Here is an 18346-nt window from a genome sequence, read left to right as displayed (position 1 = left end):
CTGAGAAAAAGGAAATGTATCACCATCACTCTTATTTAATGCAGGTTTGGAGGTCCCAACCAATGCAACAAATAAGAAAAAAGTTGTTTTAAGAAAAAAATACCAATTATCAAAAAGATAAAATCTCAGTTTTGTTTAAAATGTAAGTACGAAAAGGGAGAATGGATGCATAAGAGCTAAAATTAATTAACAGTACTTTTTTCTGGGTAGCAAGATTACAATGGATTTCATGTTCCCTTGATTACAATTTTCTACTTTTCCATATTTTCTACATTGGGCACATGTTATTTTTATACTCAGAATCAAGTTACTAAAATAACAGAAAGTATGTCTCACAGTATCACTGTTATCCATTATTTTGGAAATAATTTTATTTTAGTAATTGATAACTCTTGTAACTATTACATTGAAAGCAATAACTTTAAAGTTCCTATTAATTTTAATAAGTAGAAATTGTCTAAAAATAATGAATGGAGAATAAAAGTAAAAAATTCTTTCAAAATAATAAAAATGCTATTTCTTATCCAGAAATCTAAGAAGGTTCATGTAATAAGATAGTCTTGAAAGTACAATTATAGTAAATCTATCAATCTTCAGAGACTAATTTGACATACAAATGCAATAGTTTTTAAATATATTTTTACTATATATTTATATTATTAAAATATAAATATTTTTACTAGAATATTGTTTTACAGATTTAAATGTTTACTCGCTAGTTTATCTTAAAGAAAACATTGTTAAAATCAGTTACATAAACATAAATATCTATTTATGGATCTAAATAACCAATTTAAAAAGACACTTACACTGGGAGCTCAAAGCTTTTTCATTTCCCAAGAAGTTAATCACTGGGATTATGGCTTGGCCCTTCCCAGTGGAGCTCACAATAGTTTCTTCATTCTCTATGACCTGTATCTTGATGAATGCATCTGGTTTGGATGTGCATACGTGTATTGTAACAGGATGCGGTAATGCAACTTTAACTGAATACCTATAAAAAAAAACATTCAGCTTTATAAGCAAGTATATTGGTCTTTCCCTTAAATCAGTAAAGGAAACTGTATAATTTGCTGATATAATCTAAAAGTAAAACCACTTTGTAAACTCGACTAAAACCCTGGAATTATTAGTGCTATTATAGACTTTGGCAAAAGACCCCAATATGCCAAGGTAAAGTGAAGTAAGTGTAGTACGTTTGTTACCATCAAATCCCAAACAGGATACGCACCTTTTTGTTTAGATATGCTAAGCCCTCACTTATAAAACTTGATAAGTCTGCGAACTACTGCCACATGAAATCTTTCCATTGCACCCTCCTCTCCAGCCGGACAAAGAGCACAAGTGGTAGAGACAGTACCTTTCAAAGCTTCACTGTTAACAATGGTTTCTTTGATTCACAAAAATACAGAGAAATACAGAGAAATCAAGAGTAGTACCTATTGCCTGTACTTTCACCCTTTACCATACAGGCTGGGAACCTCTTGCAAAAAGACTGGAATCATGCAGCTTCACTCCATCCCATCTCCTCCCTTAAGGCATTCAGAGAGGTGTTTTGTTTTTTTTCCCCTATTTTAGGTGAACCCTTGCAAATGCTCAGGATGCCATTGATTTTCAATTTCTCTAGAGATTTACTTTTCTGAGTGTCCTCTCTCCCATATCTTAAACCTTCCCCTCCATTCCTTCTTGTCATTGGTTTTTGTACAAATGCAGGTCTCATCCGTCTTAGAAACAGATCAAAACAAGACAAAAAACAAACCAAAAAAATCTTGAATCAGCCTTGCAGTGCAGACACGGCTCTGTTTCGCTCTTGCCCAGCTCCCATCTAAGGGGAGTCGCCCACTTCCACCGCCGTCATTTTTCACCTCCCGCTGGCTCACAGCGCTCCACTCTGCCCCCACCCAAGGTGCTGAGTTTGCCCTTGCCATGGCTTCAAGCAGCTTGTCACCACCCTGTAGAAACTTTGGTTCTCATCTTCCTTGACCTCTCAGGAGAATCCGAAACGGTTGAATCAATCCTCATTTTCCCCCTTCTTTAAAAACATCCCCTGTGAGCATAACAACTTTTGTATCTCCTACTTGGGCGCTGCTGTTTTTCAGATTTCTCTCCCATTCACATTCCCATAAATGTCAGAGAGTCTTAATATTCTGTCCTGGATCTGATTCTCATTGTACAAACTTTCCTGGGCACTTCCATGCACAGAAACAGAATATGGATTCTCAAATCTGTGTCTCCAGCCCAACTCCCCGTGCAGCATCACTTGGACATTTCACTGGCCTACCGTATTTAGCACGGAAAAATGAATTAATCGCCTTCCTATTGCTCAGCCTGCAAATGGGATCTTCTCTCTGTAAACTCCATCTACGTAAATGATACTTACTGTCCAATAGCTCAAAAGTCAAACCCCATGAGTCCCAATCAATCAAGGCTGTTGAGTTTACTTCCCCCATGTCTTAAAATCCTTTCTTTCCTCTCTAGATCCACTGTCACTGTGGTTATGGGTTAAACTGCATCCCCCTCAAAAAGCTATGTTGAAGTCCTAACTCCCAGGACTTCCCAATGTCACTTTTTTTTGAGATAGGGTCTTTCAAAGGTAATCAAGTTAAAATGAGGTCATTAAGGTTGGCCCTAATGGAACATAACTGGTGTCCATATAAGAACGGGAACTTTGGAAACAGAGAGACACAGAGAGAACGCCACGTGAAGATGAAAACAGAGATCAGAGTGATAAATCTTCAAGACAGAGAATGCCAACGATGATTAGCAAACCACCAGAGCTAGGAGAAAGGCCTGGAACAGATTCTCCCTCACAGCCCTCGGTAGGAACCCACCCCACTGACACCTTGAGCGCCAACTTCTAGCATCCAGAACTGTGAGACAATAAATGCCTGTTGTTTAAGCCACCTACTTTGCCAGTTTGTGGGACTTTGTTATGGCAGCCCTGGGAACCTAATACTCTGACTGACTTCAGGTTGCCATTATCACACACCTGGGTTATTTTGAAGCTCCCTGTCGCCAGCTATGCTCTCCTTCATCCATTCAACACGCTGCAATCTTCTGAATGAGGTTTTTTTTTTTTTTTCATATTCTGTACCTTTTATGATTTAACATAATTTCACAAGAATATGGTTCTAACATTTTTTCTGTTCTTAGAAATTATATTTAAAGTACTTTTTCAATTTATGGTTAGCAGACAAAGTTTTAACACAAGTCTATTAATGCCATTTTTCTTAAAATCCTTCAAAGCATCTCATTGCCTCTAAGTTAAAATCTAAATCTCTTGTCTTATGAGGCCCTCAGGAAAGGGCTCTGCCAACCTCTCCTGCCTTACTGTCTGTCATACCACCGTAGAACCCCACTTTGCAAACAAAACAAATGTCTCTAGTTTCCTGAAAAGGTCATATGCTCTTTAATTTCTGAGCGTTCACATATGCTAGTCAAACACTTCCTCCTCACCTCCTCCCACTCAGCTCCCACCATCCCACCTTATCTTCTAGGACTAATTTAGGTCTCACGTTAAGTGTAACTTCTTAGTCTATTGGTGGCCCTGCTAGGTGATACAATGGTTTTTTACCATAGGAGTTAAAATATTGTATCGCAGTCGTTATTTCTATTTTTTTATTTTTAGTAACTGGTATGTTTCCTTCCTTCTTTCCTGCTTTTTCTTGCTTTCTTCCTAATGTGTGATACACAAATATATTACAAGAAGCAGGCAGATTAAAAACAGAATCTTTCACCCTATTGCCTTCAGTTTATGTGTTTTCTTTCAGTATTTTCTCTAAACTTCTACCTACATATAAAATATATAAACAAATATAAACGTAAGAAAATATACTTGGGATATACTGTATATATTGTTCTCTAATTTAATTTTATTGCTGATTTTTTTCATTACGAAAATGTATGTATGTTTTTTAAAGGGCAAAAAGTTTAAAAGTACAAATAAGTAAGAATTACAGGGAAAAATCAGCCAGAATACAATAAATTATTATTTGTTTATATACTGTCAAAAAGACTTAGAATTTTTAAATCAATTTACCAATATGTATGGAGTCTCTAAAACATATAGTTTCTTTAATATAATAAATCCCTAGGCAATAATCAGGAATTTACTTTAAAGTATACAATAAAATATGCCCACCACATCTCTAGTAATACCATTGAAAAAATAGAAATGGAAATTTGTAACAATAAGGAATAACCAATAACCAAGTAAATTGTTATATATCCATATGAATGATTACTAGGCAATCATGACAAAGAGTTCATAAAATGTCTTAATGTCATTGGGAAATGCTCACACTATAATGTTAAGTAAAAAGGACAGATTATAAAACTTTAACTGTGTTATAATTTTAATAATGTTAAGCTGTAACTAGAAAAATTACTACAAGAAATTATAGTAGAATAATAATAATGATTGTTTCTAGGTTTTTTGATTATGGGTGACTTTTATTTCCTTAATAATATATTTATATATTTTCCAAATTTTCTGTGTAGAATGATATACATTAAAAAGAGATGATAATTCTAACAATTTATTTAATAACAACAAATATTTAATGAAGGCCAATTATGTATCAGGCACTATGCTAGGTCTTATATTGCTAAGATGTGGTTCCTTCCTTTAATAAATGTTAATTCTCACAGAGGCTGATACGAGAGTAACCAGCTAAAATTTGATATGTCATATACTCAAAAAGAAGAAAGAACTATAGAAATATGACCACGACCAACTAATTATATTTAGAGGTTTAAGCACAATGGATTTGACTATTGAAAATCATCATTAAAAGTGATAGACTTTGCAGGGTGGAGAAATGGAGATAGGATATAAAAAGATGAGAGGAAAGACATTAGAAAAATAAAATCACATGGCATGTATGTCAGGAGATGGTGCCTGGTTCCATCAAAAGAGAGCACTGTGGGTCTGGTGGCTGGGCAAGAGGGCTGACTATCACGCTACGTGGTTTGTATTTTATTCTATGGGAATGGAAAGTTGCCAAAGATTTTAAATAAGGAAAATCACATTTAAATGTGTGTGTTAGAAAGGTAACTACTCTGATAGTAAAGGATGGATATGTAAATGAATAAGGAGAGAGAAAGAGAGAGTGAGAAAAGGGAATATAATGGAGTCATGGATTCAAGAAATACAACATTTCTATAGAGAAAATATAGTGAGGCCCTGAAGGACTACTGGTGGGACACTGAGAGTAGAGACGAGGGCATAGAGATGAGAGGTATGTTAGAATTGAATCAAAAGGACTGATTAATGAAAGAGAGTGGAGTCCATGATGAGGCTATTCATGGAGAGTGAACAGATAACCATGACGAGAAGGTTGAATTGGCAGACCAAGAGAAACTCACACAAGAGACCAGAGATGAAGCAGAACAAGGAGAAAATAATAAGAGGAAAGAACGTCATGAAGAATGTTTAAAGTCAAATAGGATGAACAACAGAGGAATGAATAAAGAAAATGTGGTGTATACGTACCATGGAATACTTAACAGTCTTTTAAAAGAAGGAAATCCTGTCACATGCTACAACATGGATGAACCTTGAGGACGTTATGCTAAGTGAAATAAAGCAGTCACAAAAAGACAAATACTGCATGATTCCACTAGTATGGGGTAACTAGAGTAGTCAAACCCATAGAGACAGAAAGCAGAATGGTGGTTGCAGGGGCTGGGGTGGTGGGGGAATTGGGAAGTTCTTCAATGGGTACAGAATTTTGGTTTTGTAAAATTAAAAAGTTGTAGAGATCTGTTGCACAACTGTACAGTTAAGAGTGGGTTAAGATGGTAAATTTATGTTCTGTGATTTTTACCACAACAAATAAATAAATCCCAGGAGCACTGCAAAAAAAAAAAAAAAAAAAAAGTCAAATAGGATGAAGACTAAGAAAATCTCATTACCATTACGTGCAACCACATGGGCTTGATCCTGTATAACACCTATAGAATCCCGTTACTCTCTAAATTAATTGTTTCCGAAAGCATGTAGAAATTGAAATTCAAAATTGACTCAGGAGCTTACTATGAAATTTATTATTTTTTAATGATACTAGGATTTAAAATAAAATATTTAATAAAATAAAAATATTAATGTTTTAAAAGGAATGCATTGCCTCTTCTGTCATTTACTTATACCTGAATAAAATCTTCTTATCATTGGGTACGTAGTAATTTCTGATTTCGTTTATGGTGAAGGTGTTGCATGGAGAGTCTCGAGAGAGGCAGGGGAGTGGATGATAGGGACCCATGAGGCGTAGTTTCCATCGTGAGGATGGTACTGCTGAGTTACCAGTATATGCTTCAGCCACGAATGTGTACCCTTTCTATAGGAAAGAAAAATTATGCAGAAGGAAGTTACAAATGTAGCTCTCAAATGTATAATATATGGTTTCACAGTACGAAAATGCTTTACTAACTTGATATACATAAAGATTCCAAGATCTCTTGATAGATGACAAATGACTAGCATTATGTTTTGAAATCCCTTTTAGAAACTGCCATCTTACATATTTTCAGAGAAAATGAATGACTCATGCTTTTTGTGTGTGTGGTTCCCTAGCTATAAAATAAAGTGCTTAACTGTGGTAGATGAATACTATGTTTTCCTCTAATTCTTCTAATGCTTCCTAAGGCACATCCTGGAATAGCCCAATAGCTTCCTACTTGATTTCTCTGTCTTCTCAGAGTCATCTTTCTAAATACGAGATGAGAAAAGCACAAGAGTTGATGAAAATGTAGTTCCCGTAGAATGACAATTGGCAGGTAAAGCTATCAAATTGTCCCCAGATCTGGTTCCGTGGAACCTTGATGTGAATCTGGAGGTGAGCTCTTTAGGAGGGAGAAGAGAAGCAGCTAAGGAACCTGGGAGAGTGATAACATCAGAGAGGGTAATCTCCTGGTTCTACATGATTGGACATCTGGCCAAGAAGTCAGTGAAGCAAGAGCATGATAACTTAATGAGATACAAAATTTCAAAGTAATTCTGAGTTTATAATTCCAGACACTTCTCATAAGGAAGAAAAATATAGATTTGTATTCCAGTTGCTTTCCGATGCAGAGGAAGCTCTCTGATGTGTTTGGATTTCCAGAAACAAAAATTAGAAATACACAAGACAGAATGAATTCATAACATGAAATAAATGTCTAGGAATATTAATCAGAATGCCAGTATCAATAATAAGATGAGAATTGCAACACCAATAAGGACCTGATGACATTATGTTTGGCGCAAGGAATAAAAGAAGATAAATCATGTATGCTAAAGTATTTTTACCTGCAAAGTGTAATGCACAGATTTATTGCTGTTTTCATTATTATTTGAGCTTGTAGTGCTAATGCATTAAAGAAGCAAAATAAAATTACATGACTCTGATTTTGTGTTCATCTAGGCTTAGAGAATAATTTTGAGAGGGAAAAAGAGTTATAAAATGGAAAGATAGATATTGGTAAATGAAAGTCTAAAGCCAAATCTGTGATAGGATTTTAAGAGAGGACCTGGTTGTTCCAAACAACTTCAAGACTCCTGAGTAAAAGAGCAACATAATACAGTACTGAGTACTGAGAAACTTCATAGAGGAGTATTCCGAATCACAGTCTACGGTCTTTGAAAAATTATGAAAAAATTACAGCAAACAGTTCTGAAGGAATGAATATTTAACCCTGCGTTTTAATTTTTTTAACCTTAGAACACTACTTTTTTGTTTTTACATAAAACAAATTAATATCTTGAAGGACACTAGTTCCATGGACATACACTGGAAAATGTTGACCTAAAATAGGCTATATATGTGTCAAAATGCCTTCCAAGTGACAAAATGCTAGTGCAATCATGGGCTACAAAACAATGGAGTAGTGATTCTCCTTACATTTGGGTGGGTTGGAATTCCCTTTCGAAGCTGCATTCAGTTTTGGGAACTACATTTTAGACGGGATATAGATAATTTGGAGAAACATTCAAAGAATCATGAAGAGAGGAGAACTATACCACAAAAGGGACCACTGAGGCTAGCTTTCTGTTCATAAAGCCCGACATTCTCCTCTCCATTCTCTCCGTTCTTTTCTAAAAGAACTCAAATGAGAGGGTAGAAGAGAGGAGGTATTAGAGAAAGGGTATGGCTAAGGTTATTGCAATCCTGAATTTGCAATTTATAAATAATAGTTAAACGGAGATAAAATGTTGTTCTGCATATTCACTCAAATGCATCATTTAGAGTTACTGCCCAAATTGAAACTTAGTCCAGGGAGGGAGGTCTTCACTGGAGTTAATAAATAGAAACCAAACCAAGCCGAAACAAAGTATGCTAGATGTCAATAAGTATCAGATTCTTACTTGGTTCAACCAAAAAGCCTTTAAAGGTCCCTACCAAAATTAAGCATCAATGGCTATTTTAGTATACTTATCTAGTGAAGTAAAGAGCCCACTTGCTGAATTTGATGACATCTATGACCTTGATAGAGTCTCCTTTTGAATGAAATCATCTTTTCTGTACTGACTTGTGGGAATTTTGAGTTCCTATTAAATTAAATGTTTTTTATATAATTTCTAAATAAAATTTTATACTCAAAAGGAAACCCAGGTCAAACATGACAAACAAACATTCAAAAAATAACCCATCAATTGTTTCTGGTGTGAAGACATGTTTGTTACTGAAGAATTAGCTCTCTCCTATAATGTTTGGTTTAACCCAAAATATTCTGCTGCGGAGAAGTGAAGTTTATAGACAAATTTCCCAATATTATACTTTTTAATAAATTGCTATTTACTAAGACATGGGGGAGAATAAATATAGTGCAAAAGGAAATTGTATGTAGGATCAAATTGTATTAGGGTCAAATAAAGTTCATAAATACAAGTTTGAAGTACAAAAATTGACTCATTAGCAAATAATTCTATTTTTAAGTGTAATATGAATACCCTTTCAAAAGAAATTAAACAAAAAATAATATATTGATGCACTGACTTTAAGTGAGTTTTTAAAAATTATGTTTAGGTATATAATCATTCCAAATATAGATAACTGCACACAAAAATACTGATGTTTATCAGATTTTATCATAAAATGTAAATGTGAATTAAATGTGCCAAACACAAACTAAAAATAATTTAAGCCCAAATTACAATTTGGCAATATCTTCAAATTTAGTAAAATCATATTGCAATAACAAGAAAATTTATATCTCATGAAAAATAATAGAAAAAATGATAAAGTTTTAATAAAACATATATGAGTTTTTTATTATAATGAAACAGTAAAAAATTCATTAGAAAAATGTCAAGTTTTAAAAATATTTATACACACATCTGTATATATAGCAAATGGATTAAATGACTTCATTAAGAATTTATTTGCCCTGATTCTTTAAAAGTTTCCTAAAATCCCTAAAACAGACCAACAACGAACAAGCAGAATTTGAAATTTAAAACACAAAACCATTTATGTTAGTATCCAAAAAATGGAATGTTTAGGTATAAATATAATGAAATACATACAAAATATATATTAGGAAAACTACAAAATTCCGATGAATGAAATCAAAGAACTAAATAATTGGAGAAATATTTCATGTTGGTGGATAGGAAGACTCAATATTGTCAAGATGTCAGTTCTTTCTAACTGGATCTATAGAGTTAATGCAATCTCAACCAAAATCTTAGCAACTTATTTCATGGACATCAACAAACTGATTCTAAAGTTTATATTGGGGAAGCAAAAGACCCAGCGTAGCCAACACAATAATGAAAGAGAAGAACAAAAGCTGAAGAACCGACACTACCCGACTTGAAGACTCACTGTAAAGCTGTAGTATCAAGACAGTGGTGTATCGGTAAAAGAATAGCCAAGTAGATCAATAGAATGGGATAGAGATCCCAGAAGCTGACCCACATAAACGTAGTTAACAGGTCTTTGACAAAGAAGCAAAGGCAATACAGTGGAGCAAAGATAGTGTTTTCAACAAATGGTGCTGAAACAACGTATACACACAAGCGAAAAACGAATCTAGAGGCCAGCCCGGTGGCGTAGTGGTGAAGTTCACAGGCTCTGCTTCGGCAGCCCAGGGTTCACGGGGTCAGACTCCGGGCGTGGACCTATACACCACTCATCAAGCCATGCTGTGGCGGCGTCCCACATGCAAAATAGAAGAAGATTGGCACAGATGTTAGCTCAGGACCAATCTTCCTCACCAACAAAAAAAAAGAAAGAATCTAGACACAGACCTTCCACCCTTCACAAAAATTAACTCAAAGTGGATTACAGGTCGAAATGTAAAATGAAAAACTATAAAATTCCTAGAAGACAACGGGAGAAAACCTAGATGGCCTTGGGTATAGCAACGACTTTTTGATACAACATCAAAAGCAAAATTCCTGAAGGAAAGAATTGATAAGTTGGACTTCATTAAAATTAAGAACTTCAGCTCTGTGAGAGAAAATGTCAAGAGAAGAAGACAAGCCATAGAATGGGAGAAAATATTTGCAAAAGATACAGGCAATAAAGGACTGTTATACAAAATATACAAAAACTCTTAAAACTCAACAATAAGACAACAAACGACCTGATTTAAAAATGGGCCAAAGATTTTAATAGACACCTCCCAAAAGAAGATATACAGATGGCAAATAAGCATACGAAAAGATGCTCCATATCATATGTCATCAGAAAAATTTTAAAAACGAGATACCACTACACATCTATTAGAAGGGCCAAAATTCAGAACACTGACAATACCAAATGCTGACAAGGATGTGGAGCAATGGGAATTTTCGTTCATTGATGGTGGGAATGGAAAATGGTATAGACGCTTTAGAGGACGGTTTGGTGGTTTCTTCCAAAACTAAACATATTCTTACTATACGATCCAGCAACTGTGCTCCATGGTATTCACCCGAAGGAGTTTAAAACTTACATCCACACAAACATGGATGTGGATGGATTTTATTCATAACTGCCAAAACTTGGAAGCAACAAAGATCTCCTTCAGTAGGTGAATGGATAAATAAACTGTGGGACATCCAGATGATGGAATATTCTTCAGCGCTAACGTGAAATGAGCTATTAAGCCATGAAAAGACATGAAGGAAATTTAAATGCATGTTTTAAGTGAAAGAAGCCAATCTGAAAAGGCTACATGTGTATGATTCCAACTATAAGACATTCTGGAAAAGGCAAAATTATGGAGACAGTAAAAAGATCAGTGGTTGCTGGGGGTTGGAGGAGGGGAGATGAAGAGGTGGAACACAGAGGATTTTTAGGGCAATGAAAATACTCTTTATGATACCATAATAACGGATACTTGTCATTTTACATTTGTGCAACACCACAAAATGTACAACACCAACGGTGAATCATAATGTAAACTATGGACTTTGGGTGATAATGATGTGTCAATGTAGGTTAACCAATTGTAATGGATGTACAGTCTGGTGGGGCATGTTGATAATGAGGGAGGCTATGCACGTGTAGGGGCAGAGTGTGTAGCTGGAAATCTCTGTACCTTCCTCTCAATTTTGCTGTGAACCTAAAACTGCTCTAAAAAATAAAGTCTTATTCAAAAAAAAAATCCCTAAAACAACTCAAAAGGACTATTAGGTTTTTTAACCTCGGAAGGAAGCTGTGTAGCCCAAGAAAAGACTGGAGGTGGTGGGTGGTGAGTGGCTGTGTAAGCACAGTCTTCTGAAATACACAGGAATAGAATGAAAGGCCGGTGGGAAGCTGAGACAGCCAGCAGATTTGGTTTAGGAATCAGACTAAATGAGCTCTTTGGAACCATTTCCGTGTTAAGGGTTTGGACGATTTTGTGATTGTAATAATGAAAATTCCCAATGCTTTCCTTTTGTCATGCTTTCTTTGGAGAGAAGAGAGAATAGGGCTGAGAGGTGAATGTTCCATCACCCACATTAAGTACCTCCTGCTGTCAGTTACATGGGACTTCTATGGGGAAAGACCAGGACCCTATTCCTCTGTTAAGTAGATTGAAAGCACATCGGCTCTAACTTCTCCTGCAGCCTCTACAAGGTGCTGGCTTCTCACTGCCCTTCTATCACATGGGGAGAATAAAATTGACACCTACCTTATTTTTGGTATAAAGATAGGGCACCACTTTTTGGAACACCTTCGGCACTTGTTCCATTGTGTCGTTATTAACAACGTGGACGATGCAGACTGGAAGCGTAGTATATACTTTGGGAAGCAAAATCATATCTTGAGGAACCAGAAATGTTTCTCTGTAATTACAAAACCATGAATTTTCCCTTGACACGAATTGTAAAGAAAATTTGAAATTAGGTTTGATGCTAAGAAATAAAAAAAAGTTTAAAGTTCCAAATAACTACAAGGTACACATATGGGTTTTTTTAAAAAAATTATTATTAATATACTATTTTGTCATGTAAATGCAAACCCTTTAAGAAATCCCATTTTATAAGTAATTTGTGACTTTTATCTAATTGCAATTGCTTGGAAATTAAATGATTTCTTTCTATACTGAAAGCACATCAATTTATTATATTATGTTTTTCATACTCATAAAACTTCTAATAATTAATTTCACATTCTACATATTTTATTTAAAGAAACATGGATAAAAATTTCTATAATATCTTTATGCATAGCAGATGTGGAAGTAATTTTAACTAAGTTGTAAAAGTAACCTAAAAGTTCTTACTTTTACTACTATCATAAATAAAGCTCTACACACATAAATACTGCATGCCATTTAAAGGTGACATCACTTCCCAATATATGATAGCCTCACCTGAATACTATAAACCAACTGTTTTGTGGCTGGTCAGGATATGTCACAGTATAGTCAGCAAAAACAACCTTCGTTTCTTCATCTTGATAGCATGGATAAGATTCAAAAGACTTGCACTTGCTTTTAAACATTAGTCTAGAAACATAAAAAGAATTTAAGTACTAATGGCAAAAACAAAATTTACAGTAAGTTTTATTTACAAAAAAGAAATAGGCAAAAAATAGCATAAAATACTGTAGTGCATTGTTGGCTGGATTGATGAAATTGACATAGAGAATTGATACTAGAATGGAGTTTAAAGTAACAAATAGATTTGGAAAAATAAATTTAAAAAAACCCTAAGACCACGAACAAGGCGAGAGTGCCAATTTTCCTTCTACATGATTTCTGATGCATGAGGGAGTGGTACATGCAACCGGTTCAAAGAACTATGGGCTGAGGTTTCTCTGCATTTGCCCCCTGGAAGGCTGTGGCATATTCCAGAACACGATGGAAGTGATGTGAGGGATCCTTCGGGTCCTGTCCTTCCCACTCTGCCAGGAAGTGGATCTAGCCTCAGAAGCATCAGTAATCTAGAGTCTTTTATATAATGTCTCGGGTATTAGCTGGAATGTAAGCCATTATAGCCATAGAAAATTGTTCTCTATTAGAGATCTAGACAGAGCTAGAGGTGTTCTTGGTTTCTAGAAGGCAGATGGTTTAATTGTACTGTCAGTGGGAAGCAAAGCCATGGAGATTCTCATGGAGGATAGATTCACATGCTCCCTTTGATCATTGGTCTTTTGTAGTGGGAGGAAATTGATAGGTTTATACTTGGAAGGGTTTTAAGTCTTTTAAAATAATCACAAGAACAGACTCACCATGTATCCTGGTTTGCGTGGGCAGTCCTAGTGTATGCTCATAGTCTTGGTATAATTATTAATAGTGCTCCCTCTCTCCACTTAAAAGTGCCCCAGTTTGGATAATAAATAACCTGATCACCCTAACTGGGAACTACAATGCAGTGGTCTGTCCCTGCAGAGAACCACCATCAATCACATGGGGAATGGCCTAATCTAAGCATGGGCGTTGACTGAGCCAACACAGGACCTAAGCAGGCCACATAGGGAATTCACTGTAATGGGATCCACTACCATTCTAAGATAAGGATAGGATTTAAAGGCTTTCTAGACCCTAATAGAGAACAATTTTCTACGGCTATAATGGCTTAAATTCCAGCTAATACCCAAAACATTATATAAAAGACTCTAGACTACTGGTGTTTCTGAGGCTAGATCCACTTCCTGGCAGAGTGGGAGGGACAGGACCCGGAGGATCTCTCACATCACTTCCATCGTGTTCTGGAATATGCCACAGCCTTCCAGGGGGCAAATGCAGAGAAACCTCAGCCCATAGTTCTTTGAACCGGGTGGCCCCTAGGTTATTTAATTTTTTAATATATTTTCATATACAATTTTCTATTTGTCTCTTGCTTATAAATAGAAATCCAATTGTTATTTTATATTGACCTTGTATCCAGCAAATTTTCTTAGTTGTCTCATTAATTCTAATAATTTCTCTGTAGATTTTTTTTTGGTATTTTCTACATATCATCTGTAAACAGTTGTGGAAAGTTCTCAGCTATTATCTTTTTACATTCTGGGACTAAAATTCCAAAAATACTAGACTTTCTGAGGATATTGCCCATATCCCTTCTTCTCTTTCCTTATTATCCAATCCTTTTCCCCTGTGCTTCAGTTTGAATATTTTTCAATTGACCTATCTCCCAGTTCACTAAGCTCTTCTTCTGTTCTGCCTAATCTGCTGTTAAATCCAGTAATAAGTTTTTAATTTCAGTTATTAAACATTTTATTTATGTAATTTACATTTGACTGTGCTTTAGTAATCTAAACTTTTCTTCTATGTGCTTTTTCTTTATTCTTTATTTTCTTCGGCATTTCCTTTACAGTTAATGTTAGAGATTTTGTCTGCTAACTCCAACACCACCAGAGAGTCTGCTTCTTTCATATATATATATACTTTTCTCTTAGTTTTGTTCAGATTATCCTGCCTCTTGGACATAGTTTGTGGCTAGAATGCAGTTTTCCCAAGAGTCAATCTTCTTCTGATTTGTCTCTGTTTCTAGAGTTTTGCCCTCCGGGATTTCAACTGACAACTCTGTTTACTGGAGTCCCGACCACCCTCCCCAACCTCCAGCAGGTCCTAAGTGCTAACTTTGTCTTCACTGTCCCTTAAGACTTCAAGAAACTCTGTTCTGCTTCTCAGAGGTCTTCTGCTTAGAATTTTAGATAAGTGCAATTAAGACAAACAAAAACTAGTAAACACCACAGAAATGTTTCAGACAAAATATTGTGGAAGTTCAGAAGCAATGGAGTGTTTCCAGCTGCAGTAATTACGGAAAACTCAATGAACATGGTAGCATTTGAATTGAAACTTGCAGGGTACCAAGATACCGCAATAAGAAATATCATTATGCTGTTTTACCTTAATAGAGAAATCGCATAGTGTTCTATGTTCAATTCCAATATAGCCCAAATTTTTTGAAGAGTATCTGCAACACTGGTATTTTCCTTTGTGTCTAAAAGCAACAACAAAAAATAACAATATAACAGCTGTAAGGTGCCTGAAAGATCATCTTGTTCAAAGCCCTCCTTTTACAGATGATGATGTTGAAACTCATGATTAACATGGTATCCAGAGTCACAGTCTTTATCAGCAGCAAAATCCTGTTTGAAATATAAAGCTATAAACATCTAGTTGAGAGCTCTGCTCACCACGTTATGCTCTTTCCCTTTATTGTTAGTTTAAAAATCACAAAATGTTCTTTGATGTAATTGAAGATACTCATCAAAGAGTTTACACCAGATCTTTTACCACACTAGAAATTTCTTAAGAAAACTCTTAAATCAGAAAAAATAATCCATCTAATTTTTGTAAAAAGCAATGACTAATAGGATCCCACTAAAGCTCAATCTAAAGCATAATCCACAAATGGCTTAAAAGTAGATGATTTGCCAAGAAAAATGCAAATCCGTAGTAAGTAACAAATTTGACATGTCAGAACCTGACTTTTTTTTTCTAATTATCCTATCTTAATTTCTTCATAGTATCTGAAAATTGATATCTTAACATATTTATTTGTCTATTGAATGTCTACCACCACCAGAACACAAGATTCATCAGAGCATAAACCTCCTCAGATTTCCTGATTTATATAAGGCCAGAAGCTAGAATAGTGCTGTACACACAAGAGTTAGTCAATAAATATGTGCTGAGTGAAAGAAATGCAGCACTATTAAAACAGTATTATTGTTCAAGCTTTTTCTCTATAAAGAGAAAGAAAATCGTTGCATGAATATAATTTTTACAGCATATATGGACAATAAAAAGTATATTTTACCATATATTTTATTTGACGAATTTATAATTATTTTTTCTAATAGAAAAAAATAAAAATCAGGCAATAGTAATATTTTTCTATCACAAAACATGCAACGTAGTTTGTTTGTTTTACATTTGTGTAGTTTTTACCGCTTAGATGAACATTTTGATGATTCTCATTAAATGTTTCAAATAGAGACATTTTTACAACAAAAGGTTTCAATATACTCCAAGAATTCCATTGGAAGTAAAGCGTTTCTTAAGAAAATGTCAACTTGGGGCCGGCCCCGTGGCTTGGCAGTTAAGTGCGTGCGCTCCGCTGCTGGCGGCCCGGGTTTGGATCCCGGGCAGGCACCGACGCACCGCTTCGCCAGCCATGCTGAGGCTGCGTCCCACATACAGCAACTAGAAGGATGTGCAACTATGACATACAACTACCTACTGGGGCTTTGGGGAAAAAAAAGGAGGTTTGGCAATAAATGTTAGCTCAGAGCCAGTCTTCCTCAGCAAAAAGGAGGATTAGCATGGATGTTAGCTCAGGGCTGATCTTCCTCACAAAAAAAAAAAAAGTTAACAAAAAAAGTGCAGAATGAAAATAATTGAATATAATTTTTGCCTCTGTAACGTTTTATTTTAAGCTGACAAAATAGATCTTTTCACAAAATAGTTTATTGCATATACATAAATATTATTTATTTAATAAATATAATCACACACATGAAATGCATTTTATGCCTTCTAAATGTATGTCGCTGTGGACATACATGAAAGTTTCTTCATTCAATTCATTCCTTCATTCACTCATTCATTCATTTCTTTGAAAAACGGTCAAGAAATGTAAAAATATCCACAGTTTAGCTGAAGTTGACTGCTGCAGCATTCTACTGGGCACCGGGGATGTATAGAGGAAAAGACCAGTTTCCCTGTTTTTAAAGAACTCACAATAGATTGGGAAAACATAGCAGATCATTCACTCATTCATTCGTTCATTCTTTCAGCAAGTATTTGTGGTATGCTTACTCTGTACCAGGCACTGTGCTAAATTCTGGGAACAAGAGAGTTGGTGTGCTGATATGCATCCTGATCCCAAGGAATTTCGGTACTTATAGAATTAAAAATAATTAGCCGAGCTACAAGGTAGGATGACTCTAAAATACTTTTCATTAACACAAACAAATATTCATTCTTGTATACACAAGTTCATTTTATAAATGATTGAAAAATAATACCTGGTGTTCTAGCTTTCATAAGCAATCTGATATAAGTCCCTCTCCACATGGCTTGAATTTTAGTTGCTGCTGCTACTTCCTCAGGAGAATACTCTTTATCACTTGGTGGCACAGAATATTTCACGTCTACCCATTCCGCTGGAAAGAGAAAAACAAACTTTGGACTGAAAGACATATTTGACTCCTTCCCCAATTTTCAACACCTTTAACTACTAAAGTCCTTGGACACATAATGTGCCACAATGACAGCTTTGTCATTATGTTTAATGTGGTCCTCTGTAGGTGGTCCTCTTTAGAATGTAAACATTCTGGAGAAAGGAAACACACTTAATTGACGTTGTAGTGAATTGATTGATTCTTCTATGAAGGTGGCAAGAGATTTCTTTCAAAATTGAAAGAAAATGTTACAATGGTGGGAACAGAGCATCCAGAGATGAGGAAGGGAAGGTTCTTTGGATCAGAGGATCTTCCCAGAATTCCTCCAATCTTTCTGTATAGATTAGTGACTTTCCTCCTTTTTAAGGTCAGAGACAAATAAAACAGGGGAATTCTGCGCTCCTCTGGAAGTATGTGGGGTCAGGCAGACATCACAGAACCTTGGAACCCTCTGAGCCTCCCAGGGCACAGCTTGAACTCCACAACTGTTGATGCAGATCTGTTCTGTCCACACCACAAAAGCTCTGCCTGCACTTTTCTCAAATTATTTCTTATATAAGGCTAGGAATCCCTATATCTAAATATCTAAATTAATCAGTACCTAAAGAAACGTCTTCCAAGGAGGAATCAAGAAAGTCTAAGTACAAAACCATCGCACGGAACGCAAACTTGAAGTTGGGAGGAGGTTTTGTCATTTGAGTTTTTTTCACTAAACGCCATAGAGATATATGAAAAACCTGAAAAAGATAAAATACATTAGTATATTTTTTTAAACCAAGAAAATACCATTACCTTGGTTAATACCATTACCT

General features: G+C 35.4%; 1 protein-coding gene across 1 annotated transcript in view; it reads right to left on the bottom strand.

Annotated features, from left to right (window-relative positions):
- ADGB (androglobin) overlaps positions 1-18346 on the bottom strand; it is a 174620-nt gene that overhangs the window by 47438 nt on the left and 108836 nt on the right. Inside the window, exons 21-27 of the mRNA XM_058534238.1 lie at positions 18136-18271; positions 17379-17516; positions 15253-15346; positions 12769-12903; positions 12085-12238; positions 6151-6338; positions 810-994 (exon numbers count right to left, since the gene is read on the bottom strand). Coding sequence (XP_058390221.1) covers positions 810-994; positions 6151-6338; positions 12085-12238; positions 12769-12903; positions 15253-15346; positions 17379-17516; positions 18136-18271 — 1030 coding nt within the window. The remainder of the gene's footprint in view (positions 1-809; positions 995-6150; positions 6339-12084; positions 12239-12768; positions 12904-15252; positions 15347-17378; positions 17517-18135; positions 18272-18346) is intronic.

This window comes from Diceros bicornis, chromosome 39 (assembly GCF_020826845.1).
Source record: "Diceros bicornis minor isolate mBicDic1 chromosome 39, mDicBic1.mat.cur, whole genome shotgun sequence".
NCBI lineage: Eukaryota > Metazoa > Chordata > Mammalia > Perissodactyla > Rhinocerotidae > Diceros > Diceros bicornis.
This window is presented reverse-complemented; position numbering and strand designations above follow the sequence as displayed.